This window comes from Lolium perenne, chromosome 7, assembly GCF_019359855.2.
Source record: "Lolium perenne isolate Kyuss_39 chromosome 7, Kyuss_2.0, whole genome shotgun sequence".
NCBI lineage: Eukaryota > Viridiplantae > Streptophyta > Magnoliopsida > Poales > Poaceae > Lolium > Lolium perenne.
Window position 1 is genome coordinate 268,343,982 of NC_067250.2, and position 23,599 is coordinate 268,367,580.

Here is a 23,599-nt window from a genome sequence, read left to right on the forward strand (position 1 = left end):
TGACTCAACGAGCGATGGGACGGTGGCAAAGCAGGGACGAGTAGAGAGGGGCCGTGGCGGCACGGGCACGAGTGGAGAGGCGCAGGTATGGCGGGGGCTTTGAGGATGCGGATCTCCTGGGTTGTGACTGTGCGGGACGAATGGAGAGGCACGGGGACGGCGGATTCGAGGCAGAGGATCCACGGGGTTTGACGGCGTGGGACCAGTAGATCAAGAGGGGTTGGGCGAGGGTGAGAGGTAGGGCGGAGCAGCGCGAATGGGTAATGGAGGGGGAGCGTGGCGGCAGTGCATTCCCGGAGAATGGGAAGAAGGGGAGAGTGAGGGAGAGATCTGTCCGGCCGTTCATTTCTCTTTTTTCGGGAGTGCTGCGGCAAGCGGGCCAGGGATGAGGCCATGGTTGGCGTGGGCCTACTCGTGGCATGACCAATTTCACCATGTCATTGGAGGCCTGGCCATTGGGCGGACTCTCCCTTGTTTCTTTTTTCTATAGATATAATTAGTATCATCATATTACAAAAAAGCACTGGTAAAAATACATTTGTGGCTTGGTAATAAAAATACGCCACAGATTAAAAAAAAACTTAGTGGTGTGTTTACAAAATGCCACGCCACTAAGGTTTTGCAACCGGATTGGCTGGTGGGGCCCAGATTCTTGTGGTGTGGCACTTATTCCTCCACGCTAGGGGTAGGACCATATAGGTGGCGTAGCATGCCCCACACCACCAATATTAGTTGTGGCGTGTTTATAACTTGCCACGCCGTAGATCAGATGACCCCTTTAATCTATTCTCTACTAGGAACGCCAATGCCTATGTTGGGTCAGTTCTTGGAGAAGGCGCCATGGCCGCAACCTACCACCTCTTCACTGTGATCCACTACATCGATGATGCGATCGTCATCTTTATATCTGCTAGCGTTCTCGGCGTAGCAATTCAAAGGCATTCAAGAGATCCTGTTGTTGCATAGGTCGGCCCCAATTGCATGCCCTTATGTAGATCATGCATTATGTTGGGAGTATCTAAGGCATCGGATGAGAAGGTGGTGGGACACGGTATGGTTACTCCGTCGATCGTTCCTGTCTCGAACTCCACTTCACAGTCGCATTCGGACCCTATTGTCGTTATGTGAAGGACGAGAATACCATGAAGGGTACATCACGGCATGGAGAGATAGAGATAGAGATAGAGATAGAGATAGAGATAGAGATAGAGATAGAGATATAGAGATAGAGATAGAGATAGAGATAGAGATAGAGATAGAGATTGAGATATAGAGATAGAGATAGAGATATAGAGATAGAGATAGAGATAGAGATAGAGATAGAGATAGAGAGAGAGATAGAGAGAGAGAGAGAGAGAGAGAGATAGAGGGGGTGGGCGTAAGGCGGGGAGCTATTGGGATGGTGAGACACAAGTTACCTAGCTTCAAATCTCGCAATGGTGGCGAAACCCTACATGCTGCTATAATTCACTATAAGAGCAACAAGTGAGCCATTACAATGATGAGATTGGTCCGCCTCAAGGACTCCTAGGATTCGGCTTATAAATATGCTAGGATATAGGGTTACTAGCTCTAACCTAATTTGGTATAACATACCTTACATGTAAGGATCCAGCTAACCTATGTCGGTACGGATCCGGGTAGAGCTTCTGATCCTGGACTCTCCATCTTTGTCAATCAGCAACTGGGCCACCCAGCCAGAGGCCCAACCCCCATCTATGGGTCATGCGGCTTATCGGTATGGACTACATCGTTGGTATACCTATGAAGTATATCCGCAATATTAGCCCCTAGAATTCTTCAAGATCCGCATTGTTCTTCCGCCTAGATCACGTCACGTTGTTATCTAAAACAAAGTATCAGAATTATTCTATCACCCATGTCCACCACCCTCTTCTCTTACCACGGGAAATCCACAAGTAACCGCAACAAAATGAAGAGGACGAGACACCATGAGCATATTTTAGTAGCCTGCATTCTCTTCTGATAAGACCGTTTGAGGAAATAAGCTTGATTGGATGGTTACACAAGTTTTGTGTTGTGCCTCGGACACTGCTTAAATCAACCTGGGTCAATCCCAGGACTATGCTAGAACGGTGCAAAAAAGCAGAGATATCGTGCATGCGGGAGGTCGACACCAGATTTCGAGAGATTGCGAAACCTTGGTTGGGTTGAGCGGCAAATTTCGGTGTCATCTCCATTCAGTTACCTCCCACATTTGCGCCAATAAAAATTCTTATTTTCCCCTTAGACATCGGCATCGACGGGGACGCTGATCTACCCCACCGGCACCTGATTCCTTCTACTCCGGCACCAGATTGTTACCGTTGTTTGTAAGAGCAGATGTCTTCTTCGTCTCCGACACTGGATCTACGGCACCGTATCCAGCAAGGGAAGGGTCTTCTCCTACTGTAGGTCCTCTCCCTCGCCTGCCATGTCGAAGGAAAACCACATCCTCTATCCCTACTATCTGCCTCCACCGTTCGTGAATACTCATGTTAGATCTATTTGAGTCAATCACCTAGATCTTAACCATCAGTCATCAACACTCATAGTTGTGATTCTAACATGGATCCTACTGCTCTGCAAGAGAACAGTTAGGTGTCATGCCTTTCTGTCAATCAAATATGGTCATATGCCAGTCCGAGATTGGGAGATGGTGGCAAATCTGAACTACCTCTACAACTCCAACAATGTAGAGGTTGTCTAAATGTTTTGGATGAGAAGACCCCTTTCTTTGAACCTGTCAAATGGTTTAGAAATGTAGGATTGATGGAAGATAGCATCCTCACCTCTATGGATAGCAAGTTGCTATGTGTCTTCATGTTGTAAATGTAGGATAACGTTGCATAGAAAACAAAAATTTTCCTATCGCGAACACGCAATCCAAGCCAAGATGCAATCTAGAAGACGGTAGCAACGAGGGGATGATCAAGACTAACCCTTGAAGAGATTCCAAAGCCTATAAGAGTAGGCTCTTATTGCTGCGGTAGACGATCACTTGCCGCTTGCAAAAGCGCGTAGAAGATCTTGATCACGATCGGTTCCGGCGCCACGAACGGGCAGCACCTCCGTACTCGGTCACACGTTCGATTGTTGATGAAGACGACGTCCACCTCCCCGTTCCAGCGGGCAGCGGAAGTAGTAGCTCCTCTTGAATCTGACAGCACGACGGCGTGGTGTCGGTGGCGGTGGAGAAATCCGGCGGAGCTTCGCTTAAGCGTGCGGGATATGGTGGAGGAGAGAGAGACCGCTAGGGTTTGGGGAGAGGGGCGCCGGCTAGGGCACCCTTGAGGGGTGCGGCCATGGTGGTGGCTTGAGTGGCCGGCCAGCCCCTCTCTCCCCCTCTTTATATAGGTGGAAGCCCCAAGGCTTAGGTCAAAGAGTCCGAATAAGACCCCAACCAAAACCTTCCAAGTGTCCAAACCTAGGGGGAGTGGGACTCCCCCCTTTCCTTGGTGGGGTGGCCGGCCACCATGGTGGGGAGTCCACTTGGGACTCCTCCTCCCTTAGGTTGGCCGGCCAAGGTGGGTGGAGTCCCTTTGGGACTCCACCTTCCATCCTTATTTCTTCCGGACTTTTCTAGAACCTTCTAGAACCTTCCGTAGAACCTTCCGGATCATTTTAATTCACATAAAATGACTTCCCATATATGAATCTTATTCTCCGGACCATTCCGGAACTCCTCGTGATGTCCGGGATCTCATCCGGGACTCCGAACAAATATTCGAACTCCATTCCATATTCAAGTACTACCATTTCAACATCCAACTTTAAGTGTGTCACCCTACGGTTCGTGAACTATGCAGACATGGTTGAGTACTCACTCTGACCAATAACCAATAGCGGGATCTGGAGATCCATAATGGCTCCCACATATTCAACGATGACTTTAGTGATCGAATGAACCATTCACATACTATACCAATTCCCTTTGTCTCGCGATATTTTACTTGTCCGAGGTTTGATCTTCGGTATCACTCTATACCTTGTTCAACCTCGTTTCCTGACAAGTACTCTTTACTCGTACCGTGGTATGTGGTCTCTTATGAACTCATTCATATGCTTGCAAGACATTAGACGACATTCCACCGAGAGGGCCCAGAGTATATCTATCCGTCATCGGGATGGACAAATCCCACTGTTGATCCATGTGCCTCAACTCATACTTTCCGGATACTTAATCCCACTTTTATAACCACCCATTTACGCAGTGGCGTTTGGTGTAATCAAAGTACCTTTCCGGTATAAGTGATTTACATGATCTCATGGTCATAAGGACTAGGTAACTATGTATCGAAAGCTTATAGCAAATAACTTAATGACGAGATCTTATGCTACGCTTAATTGGGTGTGTCCATTACATCATTCATACAATGATATAATCTTGTTATTAATAACATCCAATGTTCATGATTATGAAACTAATCATCCATTAATCAACAAACTAGTTAAAGAGGCATACTAGGGACTTCTTTGTTTGTCTACATATCACACATGTACTAATGTTTCGGTTAATACAATTATAGCATGATATATAAACATTTATCATAAACATAAAGATATTAATAATAACCACTTTATTATTGCCTCTAGGGCATATCTCCTTCAGTCTCCCACTTGCACTAGAGTCAATAATCTAGTTTACATTTGTAAAGATATAACACCTTGGCCTTTCGGTGTTTTATCATGTATTGCTCACGGGAGAGGTTTTAGTCAACGGATCTGACACGCTCAGAAAACGTATGTATTTTGTAATTCATTTGCGTCTCAACGCATCACTCATTTTCAAATGAGTCGGCATTAAATATGTTTGGTCTTCTGGTGGAACCTTAATTCCGCGGTCTGAAATATGTCACTAATATTGTCACACACAATATAGCTTCAAAGTTCTGACTCTGTCGGAAATACACCTAGTTCTCAAAGAACCTCTTGACTTAACATCCTATGTCATTGTCAAAACAATGACATACTCTGCCTTCTTTTGTAGATTCCGTCACAATATTTAGAACTCTTCTAAATCTAGCATAGACAACTTCTAGCTCATTGTGCTACCTTTTAAATAACACTTAGTCTAATTTGAGATTGAAATTATATTTTATATGTGACAAAAACAATATCGGTGTAACACCTTACAGCGATTTGTTTGTCATTTCTTCATACAAAAATATATATATATCCTTAGTTCTTCTAAAGTACTCAAGGATATTCTTACTGTCGTCCCATGATCATCTTATGAATCATTCCGGTATATGCTCATAACATTTTAGAGCACAAGATATCTGATTTTGTACATATTATTCGTGATCTAAAATCACTCATGTGTTTTTACTCATCGAGTGTCAGATACACTCAAGTCTTGTTAAACCTTCACATGACAAGAACATTTTCTTAATATTTCTATATTGAACTATTTCAATATCCATTCTATGTACTTTGACTTAAACTTATTTTGTGTTTCAATCTATCTTCATAGATCTTGACACTAGATATGTTTCAGTCCATATCCTTTCACTGAAATTAATTTCTCAATGAAACCTTTTAATCAAGTATATAATTACATCATTTATAACCAACTATATGTCATCTACATAAGTATTATAAATATGTCTCAGCGCTCCCACTTAATTTCTTGCAAATGCAAGCCTCTTCATCGTCTCTGATGAAATCAAAAACTCTTTGACTATTTCATCTGGTGAAGATTCAACTCCGTGATACTCACTTCATTCAATTGAAGTTTGTATACCTATCTAGTATTTCACGGACCAGCAAAACTCTTGGTTGTATCTTGTATACACCTTTTAATACACACTTCTGATAAGTAATGTATTTTGCCATCCTACTAACATATCTCATAAAAGAAATATGTAGTGATTACTAGAATAATCCACATAGACTATAAGCATTGCTACGGAAGATCTAATCTTGTTGTAGTCAACTATTTGAACTTTGTCGTAAACAACTTTTCGACAAGTCAAGCTTCTTCAAGGATATTTCATCCAAGTCCATCAATTTTATAGATCCATTTACTTTCAAAAAGTATTCATCTATCTTGGATTTCATGGCGTATAGCCATTTTAACGGAGTCAGGGCCCATCATAGCTTCTTTGTTTGTAGTTGGTTTATCATTGTTCATAATCAATCCTTTGTCCACAAATCATTTATTTGATCACAAAGTAAACCATACCTACAAGGTTCAATATGTACTTCGATTTCTATGGCTAAAACACTTTGTAGTCTTGGGAGCCATGATCGTCGTGGTCGCTTCCGGAATCAATTTCCGATGCTGCGCTACACTGATCATTATGCTCAGGTTCATAAACCTTATCAAATTATATTGTCCTCCCACTCAAATATTTCACTAGAAACAATTTCTTGGAAATAAGAAACATTGACAAACACTTTTGTCTTTGTCTACATAGTGGGAAGAATTCCCAATCACTTCTCTGGGATAACCAACAAAGACATTCATCCGATTTTGGTTGTAAACTTATTTACTTATGCTATGCATACCAAAATTTTAAGAAAAGACTATTAGGATTCATACCCATACCATAACTCGTATGGTGTCATTTCAACGGATCATGATGATGCTCTATTAAGTGTAAAAGCGGTAGTCACTAAAGCATAATCCACAAAAATATAATGGCGTCATAATATTTTATCTCATCATTAATCCAACAAGGTTTGGATACATCTCTCGGATACTTCATCATCACTATGATACTCCAAGAAACGTGAGTTGTAGAACAATTTCATAACTCTCTTAGATGTTCGCTAAAACTCGTAATTCAAATATTTCCACCATGATCCAATCATAGATATTTGACTTTTCTATTACGATGATTTCCACTTCATGCTGAAATTTATTTGAATCCATTCAAATGTTTCAAACTTCTTCTTTATTGAATATATCCACATATATATACTCAATTCATTGTTGAAAGTTTTCATGAAGTAGAAGAATCTCCCGCACACAACTATGCCCAGTGAACCACATACATCATCATGTATTTTTCACTAAGTTAGTTGCCCGTTCAACTCTTGGCCTATGAACGTTATTTTAATCATTCTCTTTAGAAAAGATTTTGCAAGCGCCAAATGATTCAAAAATCAAATGACTCCAAAAATCCATTTGCATGGAGTTCCTTCATGCGTTCCTTTCTAACATGACCTAAATGGCGGTTCCACAAATAAGTGGAATTCAAATCATTTGCCTTATGGCATTTTAGCGTCAGTGTTATGTATGTGTGTTTCACCATTAAGATTTATAATAACTTATCCATCATATATGGAGTAATGTCATAATTTGAACAACTCATTGTTTTCATTTGACCAGAGCAAAATAACAATTATTAAGTTCTTTATTATAAATTCTAAGGGCTAGATAGAATGCCAACGACGAACATAATAACACTTTATTTTTGTTTCAGACGTGCATTTCTATCATATTCTTTGTCAGTCACTTAGGCCATTGTATTCTTGTATTGAGTTGTTTTGTATGACACTTCATACCAACCACTATAGTACTAATACCCAAGAATTTCATAGTGTGACTTAACTAGGAATACAACCATAACATGTATATCATTTATATACACCTGAGCTAGACTTTCTAGTCTTTTCTTTTCTTTTTACCAAAATATCTTTTGCAGTTTCTCTTTTAGCTTTCCTCATTATTCAGAGAAACACATCAACTTCAATAACTTCTCGGTTTGTTGGTCAAATACCAATAACCTTGAAGTTCTTACTTTGAAGTTGATCATCATATGACAAGTGTTCCAGATTTCACTATTAGTAACTTTGTAATATGATGAACAATTTCACTCATAATTTTATCCATCATATCATGACGACTTTCCGAGACCATGTCTGTACATGCTAGGCTCGTAAAGTTTTAACCTTGGTATTTGCATGTGCAAATCTAGCTTGCACCCGTTGTATGCACTCGTAGAATCTATCACACCCGATCATCATGTGATGCTTCGAAACGACGAGTCTTAATAACGGTGCATATTAAGGATGGTCACTTCATGGATATGCGAATATTGTTAGTGCCCCAATAGTTGGAGGATTGTGACGCCTTGCGTCTTCAACCTTCGTACATTCCCATAAAACTTATGAGTTTATGTAGTTTCACCAAAATATATTCTATCATCTTGCAATAAGGTCTTAGATATCACATATATCTCATACCTTGATTATTTCTGAAAACTAAATTTTCAGCTCCTTACTTTTCAAACAGATTTGAACTTCAAGTTTTTCGGAGACAAGATAACTTTAGGTACTAATTGAAACCATAGCTCTTTGAATCAATAATGTGAGGTTTACTAAAAGTTTGCAATAGGACTTAATCAATTCTTGATTCTTTAACAATACGGTACCAATCCGTAAAGTTTCTTGTCAGATTTTAACAGTATTTCTATCTCAATTACAAGACTAGCACATAGTAGTAAACGGATGCCAATACTACAAAATTAATTCAAAATACTACTCAGACTATGTTTATGATAATTAGTTCATGTTTTAATCTAATTACTAATGAACTCCCACTTAATACAACATCCCTTATAGTTGTTAAGTGGTACACGATCCAAATTTACTACACCAAAAACCGATCATCACGTGAGATGATGTAGCTTCAATGGTGAACATCAACATGTTGATTATATCATCCATATGACTCGTGTTCAACCTTTCGGTTTCCGTTGTCCCGAGGCCATGTCTGTACATGCTAGGCTCGTCAAGCAAACCCAAGTATTCCGCGTGTGCAACATGGCTTACACCCGTTGTATGTGAATCGTTGAATCTATCACATCCGATCATCACGAGATGCTTCGAAACGACGAACTGTTATAACGGTGCATACGAGGGGAGAACACTTTATTATCTTGATATTAATGTGAGGGATCATCTTATAATGCTACCGTCGCGTTCTAAGCAAAATAAGATGCATAAAGGATTAACATCACATGCAATTCATATGTGATATGATATGGCCCTTTAGTCTCTGCGCCTTTGATCTTCATCTCCAAAGCACGGACATGATCTCCATCATCAACGGGCATGATCTCCATCATCGTCGGCGTAGCGTCAAGGTTCATGGCGCCGTCTTCATGGTTGTTCACCTCATGTAGCAACTATTACAACTACTTTGAAATACTACTCAACATGAAATTTAAAGACAACCATAAGGCTCCTGCCGGTTGCCACAATACAATAATGATCATCTCATACATATTTATCATCATATCATGGCCATATCACATCACCAAACCCTGCAAAAACAAGTTAGACGTCTCTAATTTGGTTTGCATATTTTACGTGGTTTAGGGTTTTTGAGAGAGATCTAATCTACCTACGAACATGAACCACAACGGTGATACTAATGTTTTCAATAGAAGAGTAAGTTGAATCTTCACTATAGTAGGAGAGACAGACACCCGCAAAGCCTCTTATGCAATACAAGTTGCATGTCGAACGAGGAACAAGTCTCATGAACGCGGTCATGTAAAGTTAGTCCGGGCCGCTTCATCCCACTATGCCACAAAGATGCAAAGTACTCAAACTAAAGATAACAAGAGCATCAACGCCCACAAACCATTGTGTTCTACTCGTGCAACCATCTATGCATAGACACGGCTCTGATACCACTGTAGGATAACGTTGCATAGAAAACAAAAAATTTCCTATCGCGAACACGCAATCCAAGCCAAGATGCAATCTAGAAGACGGTAGCAACGAGGGGATGATCAAGACTAACCCTTGAAGAGATTCCAAAGCCTATAAGAGTAGGCTCTTATTGCTGCGGTAGACGATCACTTGCCGCTTGCAAAAGCGCGTAGAAGATCTTGATCACGATCGGTTCCGGCGCCACGAACGGGCAGCACCTCCGTACTCGGTCACACGTTCGATTGTTGATGAAGACGACGTCCACCTCCCCGTTCCAGCGGGCAGCGGAAGTAGTAGCTCCTCTTGAATCTGACAGCACGACGGCGTGGTGTCGGTGGCGGTGGAGAAATCCGGCGGAGCTTCGCTTAAGCGTGCGGGATATGGTGGAGGAGAGAGAGACCGCTAGGGTTTGGGGAGAGGGGCGCCGGCTAGGGCACCCTTGAGGGGTGCGGCCATGGTGGTGGCTTGAGTGGCCGGCCAGCCCCTCTCTCCCCCTCTTTATATAGGTGGAAGCCCCAAGGCTTAGGTCAAAGAGTCCGAATAAGACCCCAACCAAAACCTTCCAAGTGTCCAAACCTAGGGGGAGTGGGACTCCCCCCTTTCCTTGGTGGGGTGGCCGGCCACCATGGTGGGGAGTCCACTTGGGACTCCTCCTCCCTTAGGTTGGCCGGCCAAGGTGGGTGGAGTCCCTTTGGGACTCCACCTTCCATCCTTATTTCTTCCGGACTTTTCTAGAACCTTCTAGAACCTTCCGTAGAACCTTCCGGATCATTTTAATTCACATAAAATGACTTCCCATATATGAATCTTATTCTCCGGACCATTCCGGAACTCCTCGTGATGTCCGGGATCTCATCCGGGACTCCGAACAAATATTCGAACTCCATTCCATATTCAAGTACTACCATTTCAACATCCAACTTTAAGTGTGTCACCCTACGGTTCGTGAACTATGCGGACATGGTTGAGTACTCACTCTGACCAATAACCAATAGCGGGATCTGGAGATCCATAATGGCTCCCACATATTCAACGATGACTTTAGTGATCGAATGAACCATTCACATACTATACCAATTCCCTTTGTCTCGCGATATTTTACTTGTCCGAGGTTTGATCTTCGGTATCACTCTATACCTTGTTCAACCTCGTTTCCTGACAAGTACTCTTTACTCGTACCGTGGTATGTGGTCTCTTATGAACTCATTCATATGCTTGCAAGACATTAGACGACATTCCACCGAGAGGGCCCAGAGTATATCTATCCGTCATCGGGATGGACAAATCCCACTGTTGATCCATGTGCCTCAACTCATACTTTCCGGATACTTAATCCCACTTTTATAACCACCCATTTACGCAGTGGCGTTTGGTGTAATCAAAGTACCTTTCCGGTATAAGTGATTTACATGATCTCATGGTCATAAGGACTAGGTAACTATGTATCGAAAGCTTATAGCAAATAACTTAATGACGAGATCTTATGCTACGCTTAATTGGGTGTGTCCATTACATCATTCATACAATGATATAATCTTGTTATTAATAACATCCAATGTTCATGATTATGAAACTAATCATCCATTAATCAACAAGCTAGTTAAAGAGGCATACTAGGGACTTCTTTGTTTGTCTACATATCACACATGTACTAATGTTTCGGTTAATACAATTATAGCATGATATATAAACATTTATCATAAACATAAAGATATTAATAATAACCACTTTATTATTGCCTCTAAGGCATATCTCCTTCAGTAAACTATATAGGTTTAGAGGTTTTATAGTAGGCTAAGTGGATCCATAAAGATTGTGTTATCACTATTTCAAAAAAATCTTGTATGCAACTAGAGCGCTGAGAGGAGAGTTGATCAAGCTACCAACGGGTCGCGCACCTGGCAAGATACAAAACAGCTATAGATGGTGGCCATATTTCAGTGTGAGCATTAATATTCTAGTTACTTCTCGTCAAATGACTACTATGGTCACAAATATGACTCTTTGTTCGTGCCTTGACAGGATTGTATTGGCACTATCGATTGTACTCATGTGAATGCTAGGGTCCCGAAATCACGGTCATTGGCATACCGTGGAAGGAGGCACTACATTGGCCACAATGTGTCGACTGATGTTTATTTCTATCTCAAGTCCACCTATTTGATCGGCCAGAATACGATTGTACGACAATGAAAGTTGGAAGAACTGGAGGATGGAGTGGGCCGCGATTGGGAAAAAAAAAAGAAGGTCGAACACCCCCTTTGATCGGCACCTATTTTTTCACCGGAATGTACTGATAAACTCCTATTTGATTCATTCTTGGGTCTGCACTGATGAGCTATCATTCGTAGTAGCTTGGAATGTCTTTTATTAAGTACATGTAGTACCTACGGATGAACTTCTACTTTATTTTGCTAGTCGTTGTGTTTGATACTGGTGTAGTACGGTAAAGTCACGGTAGAGAGAAGAGATAATCTCAATCGTAACCTGCATGCAACCAAATACTGTACCTTGCACCGTGAGAACTATTTGTGTTAGCATGCAGGCAACAAATCATCACATCTATTTTGCTCCTAGTGATGCAACATATAAGCTATTAAACGAAGTGCGAAACCGTAGCGTAATCTGGGCATGCCCTGTCCTTTCCCATGGAAGCGCAATAATCGGTGCACCTATCAAACACGCCCCCGAAAACATCATCATATAACAAATACAACGAGAAAGAAAGAGTTTTTTTTTTTTTGCGAATAGAAAGAAAGAGTTCCCCGCCCTAGACTTGACCAAGCAGAGGAACACTCCTCGCGGAAGGCAACGACGTGGTCAGCAGAAGCGCTGAGAACGCAACGACGGAATCTCATATCTGGCATTCTAGCTAACTAAGAGCTATATATCCTGGATAAACCACACCGATCGGACCAAGGAGGCACCAGCTAGCTTAATTTGCTGCCCTTTGTCAATCGCCATCGCCGTCGTCTATATAGGTACGGGGAGGCTATTTTGCGGCTTGGACATCGAGAGCTTGGGCGCGGCCATTATTAGAAGGCTTGTCAAATTTAAGCTAGCCCCTCTCCGACCTCTCCTGCCTCGGGCGCGCCCTGCTGTTGCGTTGGCCCCCTCCCCCTCTCCTCTGCCGGGGGAAGGAGAGAGACAAGGAAGAAAGTGTGTGTGGCACAGGGGCGGCGAGAGAGTTTGGCCTCGCCGGGCTCCGGTCGGACGATCGATTTTCTCCTCAGCGCATGGCCGTGAGTGCTCTTCATCCCGTCCCTGCCTTCCATCTATGCATGCATCAACATTTCTTGCGCTCCTAGCTAGCGTAGATTGCTGAGCCTGAGCGCGTTAATACATCTGACGTGTTCATCATACGGCTTAATTACCTTATGATTATTTCCATCTTCCCGATTGAGCAAATGATAGAGCTTGTTAATATATGTCAACCCAATCCATTGACACTTTTAATGCAAATTCCACCCACATGAGAGATGGCAGAGAATGCATGCGTTTTCTCTCTGCAGTTTGCCATTTCAATTGATTTCAGTTTCAGAAGACATTCAAGAGCACACGGTCTTGTTTTCAACTGGGAGGCACGTCCCTTTCGCACGTTAGTCGGAGACACATTCGCACGACTATGTTAGCCCTAGACATTACCAAACCCACTTGTGATTTGCCAATCGCAATATGATATATATTATACACGTTGACCGCAAATGTATAGGATTACAATCAGCCGAAATTAGCTGGTGGCATAGTCGAATAAACATCGAATCTATCTCTGTTGGGGCAGTCTGACTTTATATAGGCTAACTTACAGTAGTGTTAGAGCATATTATTACATATAAAATTTATAATACTGCCCTATTGGATATATTCATAGCTGCCTACAATAAAAGTGTTAGAAGCCCATTCTTGTGTATCAGGTTCATGGCTCAACTAGTTTCAAAGTTTAAGTTTGGTTCTCAACTCTATGCTGGATATTCTTAATTATGCCACCCAAGTATGAAAATAGTATAGAGATCCCTTCCATGAAAAATAATGATTTCTTGCCTCGCAGGGAAGTCTTTTCGACGATGAGGTGATGTCCACTCACGGAATAAATGTTAAGATGGAATAAAAAGCATATTAAAAATATTTGGGAACCCTACTAATTCAGTAAAAACTATGAGGAAACAATATAAGAAGTTCAGACCATTTAGCAAAAGTAAATCAAGGGAAATTAATAGAACAATCAAAAACATATATTGTAGCTTTATTCAATGAACATTTTCAAGAAATAGTAGGATTATTCGAACATTTTGGACTTTTGGTTGAATTGAAAAAAATAGGATAACACCAAGTGGTATTAATATATGTCCAAAATGATGGAAGGAGGCTATGCAATATATTTATATTCAATAGTGTTATCATAATCAAACGGTATAAGAAATCTTAGAATCATTCTTTTTTTTCTCAGAATCATTGACTGGTACCATTAGGAATGTCAATGGGGCCTCGTTTCTCGTAAACCCATGAAGAATACATTTATTAGAGGGTGGTTGCGAGGAAATTTTGTACTTAGCATCTAATATGGGGATGGGTATTAGAAGGTCTCTCTATCCCCGCTCCCCATTGCTCTTAGTTAATACTTTCATACATATAATTTTATATACTTAAAAGATGTTGTAACATCATATGGAAATATTTGGCCTATGAAACTAAGTTGTTATCATCATTTTACCACATACGTGTTACATGAATTACATATTTTTATGTATAAGAAGGTGACAATATGAAACTATGCCTATATAATTTGAATTCGGCTGCTTAATAGGGAACCCAATTTTCACCATTAACCTCATTGAAATGGAAAATATGTCTCCCAACTCCCAAGGTTGTTAAATAAGGATGGGGTGGGAAGGCACTCCCTGTGGAGAGGAAAGTCGTTGTCATCCCTAGCTACAACCGTCATAGCCTATTGTCATTCTCCACCCTGCAAACACTCCTAGTTGTGTGGCATCAATACATTTTAGATAATGGTGATTTATTGGTGCATCAAGATGACCAAAACAGCAATTAGTTCATAGTTCATATTACAAAGTAATCTTTGATATATGCATGACTCTGTTTTGGAAGCTGGTTTCAAGAGTTTTACTAGCATGGCATAAGTAAATCTACACAAGGATCAAACATAATGTAGTGGCATGAGAAATCTAGCTAGAGTATAAAAAGGTAAAGAAAAAAAGACCAAACTATGCAACATTTAGCAGATCGGATAGATCAAAAATCCGCATAATGCTACATAAGAAATCAGCTTTTTTTTTGCGAAACACGGAACAGATACAGACGTCCATACAGAAATCAGCTTCCTGCAAACTAGCAAATGTGTCGATTTCATTTTCACACAAAATGCATGAATAGTGTGCCTGACTTTTGTAAACATTCAGAACCGGGCCAGCGTGCCCAAGTTCGGCACCTGGGACACCGACAATGTGGGGTACACGGTGTACTTCGAGAAGGTGCGCGAGAACAAGGGCGCCACCGCGCCGCCGCTCCAGCGCCCCTTCAACCCCAACGACCCCGAGGAGGACGCGCCGCCGCGGCTGGTCACCCCAACTGCGTCCAACCGGCCGGTGAGCTCCATTGGCGGCCACCTCGCGGGGCTGCAGCAGCAGCACCGCCGGGTCGGGAGCAACAGCAGCGTGGCGTCCGACCCGGGCGGCCACCGCGGCGGCCATCAGAGCAAGTTCGCGCCGCCGCCGCAGTACCACCAGAGGCCGCAGCCAAGCGCTCAGCAACAGCCCTCGAACGGGCAGCATGGCGGCGACCACGGCCACCACCAGCGCCCGGCCGGGCACCACAAGCCGCACGACGCGAGGCACCAGCAGCAGCAGCCTGGGACGCGGGCGCGGTCCGCCTCACCGTCGCCGCACCACGTCGCGCAGGTCAGCGCCTAGCTCGCTCGCTCGCTAGCCACCTCTTACTCAAGTCGCTTGGCTCGTGTTGATGATGATCGAGTTGCACGATCGTGTGGCGATATATATATATGCAGGGGGGACGGCAGAGGCCGGTGGCGGTGCCCAAGTTCGGCGTGTGGGACGAGCAGAGCGCGGCGGCGCAGGGGTTCACGGTGCAGTTCGAGAGGGTGAAGCGGGACCGGGAGGTGGCCCGCGGCGCGCCACCCGGCGTCCCGCGCCGCCGCATGCCGTCGCCGGAGAGCTACGCGAACGCCAGGCGCTCCCAGACCCGGCACACCCCCTTCTACTCAAAGGTACGCGCGCTAACTTTCGGCTGTACGTGGTTTCGATCCATTTCCTGGGCTGAAATAATGCGTCGACGTTGTACACGTGCAGATGTTCGGGTGCTTCCTGCCTCACACCAGAGACTGACTGACCCACACATCTGAAGCTCTGAACGCAACCTTCATCTTTAGTCATGTGCAACTATGAACATCGGCCAGAGGCTGTACTGTACATGGGCTTCTGGGTGTCAGTTCCGTTTCTTCTCTTCAGACTTCAGCTTCCAAGGGATTGTTCACCGATGCTGCTTGGACTATTCATTCTTCTCTGTAAATCTCTCTTACATTTGGGTTGGTTTTTGCAAGGTGGTTTGCGAGGCTCTTGTAAGAACGGTGGGTTGTGTGTATAATTATGTGCATATTGGATGCTCTATGGTTTACCTGGGAAATATCCGCATTATCTTCGATTTTGAGGGGCAACTTTGAGTTATCATGGTTCCAAACAAAATTTTCGCTCAAAAATAATTCCTGATAAAATGGAAACTAAAATATCATGGCATGTTCTGATCGCTAAAAATGTCACTGAAACGATTAATTTTTACTGTGAGGTTAACTTGCATGCATAAAAAGTAGCCATCTGATGTATTCCCTCTATCCCACCAAAAGTGTCTCAACTTTGTTAAAATTTAAATGTATTACTTACTAGATAGTGTTAAGATACATCTAAATTCTCACAAAGTTGAGACATTTTTTATGGGACAGGGGGAGTATTTTCCAGAAAATTTCTATGGTGTTGGTCATCCACTCCAGTCAAAGACCAGAGTCTGCAAACAATGTTCTACAACAAACAAATGCAACATACTTCTTTACTCCCTAGGACAAGTGCCACCTAATTTTATTTGGGCGGGATGTGGTAGCAGAAAAAATTCTTACACGACATCTTAACATCTTGGCTTTGGATAGGGCAACATCAATAGAATGCAGATAAAACAATGGACAAGCTTTTGATCAAGCTAAACATGACAATCTGTAGAACTGAACTCGTAATGCATGCGAGAACTAAAAAAAATCGTACTGCTCATACAAACTTACGACAGTAGCTTTACCAGAAACTTTAGGTGAGTACAATAATTAGTGGCGGGCAAATATAACTACCTCTGGCAAGTAATGAAATACTACGACTAGTTCTTTCAGTACTTCCAGTTTCCCAGCTGAGAAGAGAAACAGGGGAAAAAGATAATGTAGAATTCAAAATTCTATGTTGGTCATAGAGTTAATTTACATATGTAACCAGGTGGTTGCGTCGATGCCATTGTACAGTCCAGCACCAAAGTTGCAAACTTACCTACCACACAACCTACAAATTACAAACTCCCATAACTCTAGGGTATGCGGCTGATGACAACATTAGCTGCTGGAGAAGCTCTCCTGTATCGTGCAACCTCTGCAGCTACAAATGCCTCTTCATCGGATGTCAAATGCCCTCTAGATTCATGAATACTAAGTACCTCAAGTTGTCTTGCCTCGGACAAAATAAACTGGATAAAAGTCATCTCATATGAATCCCAGGTGACATTTTTCATATGAACACTTGTGAGACTAGAGAACGGATCATCAGCCCGTTGCCCATTTAGAACGTTAATATCAACTTCATCATCCTCTTCAAAGTGGAAACCAAGCTGTCAACACAGGATTCAATCGAAAAATAGCACACATAATAAGTACAAAAGACATTTAAATTTTTAACTACTACAATTAACATTATTACCTCAACATCCAAAACTTCAAGGTTAGGAGCCTTCCTGACTAGACAAAAGATAGATAAAAAGCTAGATAGGCAGCAATATGGTATATGCAGCGATAAACTCTTCAGATTCACAAAGGATCGCGGGAGTTCCTCCAGAAGATTGTCCAATGAACACTGAAACATGGGTGAAACATTACACATCAAGCAAGAAATAGGTGATGTAAACTAGATTTGTGCAATTGCTCTTCTGTTATGTATTCAACTATTCTGTTATATTGGGGGTATGAACATAAATTACATATATGCACAATGAGTTATCAAGCCAGGAACATATTCAACACAATGATCTGACATATAATATATTGCAACTTTAGATAGTTGGTTTCGGTCTTTACATTTCAAGGTGCCTCAGAAAATACTACTTGGCAGATATTTTCAAGCCTAAATATTATCGTGCGTGTTCTTGAAAAAAAAAGCCTAAATATTATCCTATTCCTCCTGTTTAAAATAATTGCCCGAAAGTGGATGTATCTACACACTAAAACATGTCTAGATACATCTATTTTTGGACAATTATTTTGAACCGGAGGGAGTATTATTTTAGACCTTTGACAGTTGTACCAGAAAACTTTAAACGCTTGCAACCATTCTGTAAATCATGGTGCACCATTGTCAATCAATGTTTATAGTTCTACGAACTACAAAAGGGTCTAGTCACTATATTATACAAGACTTTATTGTACAATTGCATTGAGGCCACATCACAGCAACCAAAACTATTAATTGTGTAAATGACCAGAACTTGGTGCACTGTATAGGTGAGCTCCAATCAAGTCCAAACACCACAATACCACATATCAGCAACCAAGGAGACAAACTCAAGAATATGATGTTATATTCTATATTTCTCATTCCAGTTATGGTTCCAATCACTGGATGACTTGTTCCATGTGTGCAGAATCATTGTCATATTCCTTAAGTCTCCTACTCTCATTCTTGTGCATGGCATGATGCCGACGCGACATGCCGGCATATAAGCCAAATTTGATGTTCTGGATGCCAGGGTATTAGGATGACAATGTATTTGATAGGAAGCTCTAAGTTGGGAGGCTAATTTGCTGGGGTGGGTTATTTCAGATTTGAATTCAAACGTTAAATAGATGCCAAAAAAAGTTCCATGTAAAGGTGATCATTAATATGATGGCTAAATGGTTAGACGACAGCTATTCACCATTTAATTAGTACAGTTTAATTTCACATGCCATAACTGAGAACTAAGGAGAAGTGAACATGCAAAGAAAGTAAAACATTCAGCGCTTTGTTGCCGTAAGTAGATTTCACATGCCAGAATTGAGAACTGGCTGGTAGAACCATTGAAAGGAAGAGAACTTTAACCAGCATATAAGTGCGATTGTTTGGTGACTTAGTCTACCAACATACCATGGACCACAACCAGGGAAGGGGACAGGATTTCGTAATGATGAGGCCCGAGAAGACGTGGGAATTTGACAAGTGCAATATTATCACAATGTATATGACTTTGAGCTCGTCACAAAAAATTAAAAAATCTTCACATAAATTCTTCTGTATCACGAAGTAATTTTTTCTTTGACAACGCAGTATCACAAAGCAATTGGAGCTAGCCCAGAATAGTGAATAGTAAAACAGCATATTACAAATCGTGATCATCATGGTGGAATTTCGGCAGACATGCACTTTGGAGAGTCACCTCCGATGTCACAGCTTAGAGCATAAGCACATGCAACTTTATTTAGCCAAATAATAGCATAATAAATGTTAAACTATATTTGAATCGGCCACCTTCTTTCCATCACTTCGGACTTTTAGTTCTACCGGTTGTTGCATGAAACTTAGTGGTTGTTTGGATTAGGAAGTTCTAGAGTTAGTTTTTAGAAAACGAGTTTATGGAGGATTTTTAGCAAAACCGGTTTTAGTTAGCTTTTCTGTTAGAATTAGTTTAAGGAAAACTATGTTAGCACTAGCCTACCACCAGCGGCAGCGGCAACACACTTTGGCGTCCAGCGAAAATGCCAACGGCACATCGGCCGCCATCAATGCCGCCCCCGCCATGGCATCCTTGTCTTCCACCTAGACCAACGCAACGTTATTCGACGTGGAAAACTCAGCAGTTGAGCAGCTCCATGGAGTTGTTGTTGAACATGAAGAGCACGTTGAAGTACAATTCGAATCTCTCGCTAAGTGCAACCTACGGGTGTTCACTCTTGGCTACCCAGCCCAGCGATAAGGTGACAGCCTGATGCGTATCTCCGCAAGGGCAAGACCTGATTACGCCGCAGCTAGCACTCCGCACCCCGCTGGCCATGCCAAATCAGAGGTCAGATTTTGCTGGAAGATCGTGTTCACCCGCCGGTTTACAAATTTGGTAGTGCGGAATTGGGCCGAGCGCCGACGGCGACATTTATTTTGCATGGAGATGGTGCAAGGCGAGCATGCCGCCGATGGTGTGTGTGAGGAGCTGCGTCTCGGCAGCGTGCACGTCGTGCTCGGCGCAGCCTATCTCCACGATGCGGCATCCCTCGAGGCCCTCGTGAGTGAAGACGACGAGATGGCGCGGCCGCCAGGCAGTCACCGACGGCGAACCATGTCGTAGGGTGGGAGGACGCCAAACCAGTTTACAGAAAAACGTCTATTAGTCGGTTTTCCTAAAAAAACTCGTTTTTCCAGTTTTACAGAAACCAAGATTGTTAGGCGCTCGAACGCATTTCGGGGAAACTAGTTTCCCACAATCTACTTATCCAAACAACCATTAATATGGTATCAGAGCAGGGTCTTGGGTTCAAGTCTCGGCTTTCGCAATTTTATAAAGAAAGATTGCCCTTACCCTCTGTCTACCACATGTAGGCCTTACCCTCTGTCTACCACATGTAGGCCTTACCAAGTCACACACGAGAGGGGGTCTTTAAGTGTATGTGGATTGCCCACCTTCTCTCCATAAGTTTCGACATTTGGTTCTACTGGCTGGTGCATGAAACTTAATACTAATAAAAACTAGATGCATCAAAGCACTTACGAAAAATATGTTCTATAAATAAAAACAAACAGAGATGAAAAAATATTGTGTGTTTGTATGGGCAGGGGGAGATACCGAGCTTGAAATGTTCAAATAAAAATGTCTTCTGTTCGTAAACCAAAATACAATAAGAAAATATGTTCTGAATATAAATACATGGGTTCATGGATAGTCAATCTACTAATGTGGTTCTTATCTCCAATCATACTAGTACTTAGTTACAATGGGGAATTCGTATCTAGGCATTAATCATGTTAATTTGTAACAGACAGAAAGGAAATAAACAACAACAGATGAACACAAAAATTTGGCCATTTTAACATTTCAGAACTGAGATTACACCCAGATATATGAATATGAAAATTAGGCCGCATACATCTATGATGCAGAGGCCGGGATAATAAAGATGTGCCAGTTTCTTAAGGAAAAACCCGAATATGAATATCAGAACATGCAACAAATATTAGATCTATTTCCTCAGATAGGTCCAACAGCCACTTTTTCAATTTCAACTGCTAACATGAATAACAGATGGATAATAAAATAATACTAAAATATATATTGGGGTCTTTCAAGGTAATATAAGACATAAGTTTAAGCTGTGTGCATAAACTATAATATACAGTTATATAATTATAACCTGATAACTGAGAGATATGTAATATCAGACTCCAGGAGTAATGCAATATGTTTGATGGAATATAAGGGGCATATCTCATAATATTATGGAAGTTCAAAACTCATCCACGATAATTGACCAAACAGCTAAATGGTTGACCTGACCCAACCAACTAAACAGTTAAATGACTAAACAGGGATAGCAATACTATGGGTTCAGTTGAACCAAAATTAAGATCTTCTATGTTCAGCTTATCACCCAGTGAGGAAAAATCAAATGTACACAATTGATTTTTTGCAAGTCAAGTTATCCCAAACCCTAAAATGTTGTTAACCTGCTACTCAACAGCATTGGCAGCAGTACCAATCCATGCTTTGGACTAGAGAAACCATACAAAGAAATTAACATGAATTTGAGACTATGGTAGTCAGCGGTCATGTGAAAGAAAACGACTTCAATTCACTATTAGTCTAAACATTGACTTAGTTAGAGGACCTTTGCATTTGGCTCTCTAGTAATGTCCAACATCCCTAGGCTTAGTCTGAGCAAAAAACCCATATATATAGTTTGGTAGGATAGCAAAAGATTATTCTGGTTCCTTACGCTTAGCCCTTAGTGACAAGAAGAAATTATGTGCAACTAAAGAATGTATGCAGATTACAGAAAAAGAGGGCACAAGGGGAATGGAATTAAAACAATTTACCGGCATGTCGAGCTGGAGAATCCTAGCTTGATCCAACCGAGAGATAAGATTCACGATTTCTTGGTCATTAGAGTAGTTTCTAAGTTTGATCTCTGCTACCTCAAGTGATGGGAGATCATCGACCTGCCACCCGTAATCAAACACTGAACTGATGAGCAGACTCTGGAGATTGGGCGCATGAATAACCCATTGCTCGTACTTGTTAGGCATCCTCAAATTCTCAAGCCGCAGCCTCCGAAGCGAGGACGATGAAGAGATCAGCGCCTCCAATCCACTCAAGCCTCGGGGAAATCGAACGTTGCAAAAGCTTATGGTGGTTAGGTTTGGAAAGCCTGCGAAGCCATACTGCAGACCGGGGAAGTCACAGGATTCCAGGTCGAGAACGATGAGCTCGAGGCAGGAGAAGATGTGGGAGTGGAGCATGTGGAAGTGTGGAATCCTCACAATCCCATCAGCCTTCAACCATTTGAACTTGAGGTGGAGGGACTGAACTCCCAAGCTGGCCAAGCGGAGGAGCCAGAGATCGGAGAGGTGGAATTCCAGCTCCGAGACGTACTGGTGGCGAAACTCGCTGACGGGACAGGTGCGGTGCGCGAGGACGGCGTCGATGGGAGCTGAGGGCGTCCCGCGGGGCCAGTTGAGGACGGGGTAGGGGACAGACTCCCAGCGGCGGCGCCAGGCGCGGGAGAGCACGGAGGTGCGGGCGGCATCGCGGATGGGGAGGCGGGAGAGGATCTCGTCGAGTATCGCCGGAGGAAGGGAGTCCAGGATCTCCGCCGCTGAAATGTCCGGCGACGGGAGCCGCGGCCTGCGGCGAGCCGGCGAAGTCGCCATTGCTGATGAAATAAACTGAAATACTCAGCTTCTAGGTCAGTAAATAAATCAACTATGAGCTCTTAAGAAGGAATGATTTTATAAATCAAAGGAGAGAGAGAGAGACCTCGATCCAAAGAGAGTAGGATTTGGGGGTCGATTGCCGGCGGCGAACCCTGAGCAGTGATCCAAAGAGAGTAGGATTTGGACTGGAAGATTGGTACGAGACCCACCTTATAAGAAATCCACAGTGGAGATTTAGAATTGGGAGACTCGGCTCACGAGATCTTGTTGTGTGAAAATACATTTTAAAGAGTTTAAAAAAATAAAAAAAATATGTATATCTAAATATTCTATGTTCACATACAAGTTTTCGAGAAAAAAAATATTTTTTGTATCTAGTGTAAAAAATATAAATTTTGATGCTCCAACACGACTATGTAGACCTTTTTTGTCCTTTTATACATGCCACATAAAATATTGTTTTGCTATGTAAACATGTATGTACATATAAATTCTATTTCAGAATTTTTGACATTTTTAATTTTGTTTTTAAGTATTTTGTATAATAGGTGCATATGCACCTATGAGTCAAAACGGCACCTCCTATATTCTTACCCTTTCTATGATACCACTCCGTGAAGATGTAATACTTCAATAATATGTATGCATGGTAGGATGATTTTCACCTTAAATAAACTCATGAAAGGCCATGAAGTATGATGCATAAGCTCCACGGGAGCCCAGCGGTGGTCCAGTATCGGTCAACGCTTTGTGTGAATGTA

At 42.2% G+C, this 23,599-nt stretch overlaps 2 protein-coding genes across 3 annotated transcripts; one reads left to right on the forward strand and one right to left on the reverse strand.

The window, feature by feature from the left end:
* The first annotated feature begins 12,689 nt into the window (after positions 1 to 12,689).
* Positions 12,690 to 16,347, forward strand: LOC127312788 (RPM1-interacting protein 4). Its single transcript, XM_051343339.2, has 4 exons — positions 12,690 to 12,914; positions 15,090 to 15,587; positions 15,695 to 15,913; positions 15,996 to 16,347. Exons 1-4 carry the CDS (start codon positions 12,909 to 12,911, stop codon positions 16,029 to 16,031), a joined length of 759 nt encoding a protein of 252 aa, XP_051199299.1. The 5' UTR covers positions 12,690 to 12,908; the 3' UTR covers positions 16,032 to 16,347.
* Positions 16,348 to 17,106: 759 nt separating this feature from the next.
* On the reverse strand, positions 17,107 to 23,077 carry LOC127312789 (F-box/FBD/LRR-repeat protein At1g13570). 2 transcript variants are annotated; one of them, XM_051343341.2, is made up of 4 exons: positions 22,942 to 23,077; positions 22,002 to 22,837; positions 17,649 to 17,801; positions 17,107 to 17,559 (listed from the first exon to the last, which is right to left on the reverse strand). In XM_051343341.2, exons 2-4 carry the CDS (start codon positions 22,833 to 22,835, stop codon positions 17,263 to 17,265), a joined length of 1,284 nt encoding a protein of 427 aa, XP_051199301.1. In that variant the 5' UTR covers positions 22,836 to 22,837; positions 22,942 to 23,077; the 3' UTR covers positions 17,107 to 17,262. The 2 variants fall into 2 exon arrangements, with proteins under 2 accessions (XP_051199301.1, XP_051199300.1); XM_051343340.2 differs by having other exon boundaries at positions 22,002 to 22,850; positions 22,942 to 23,060.
* Between the last annotated feature and the right edge of the window lie 522 nt (positions 23,078 to 23,599).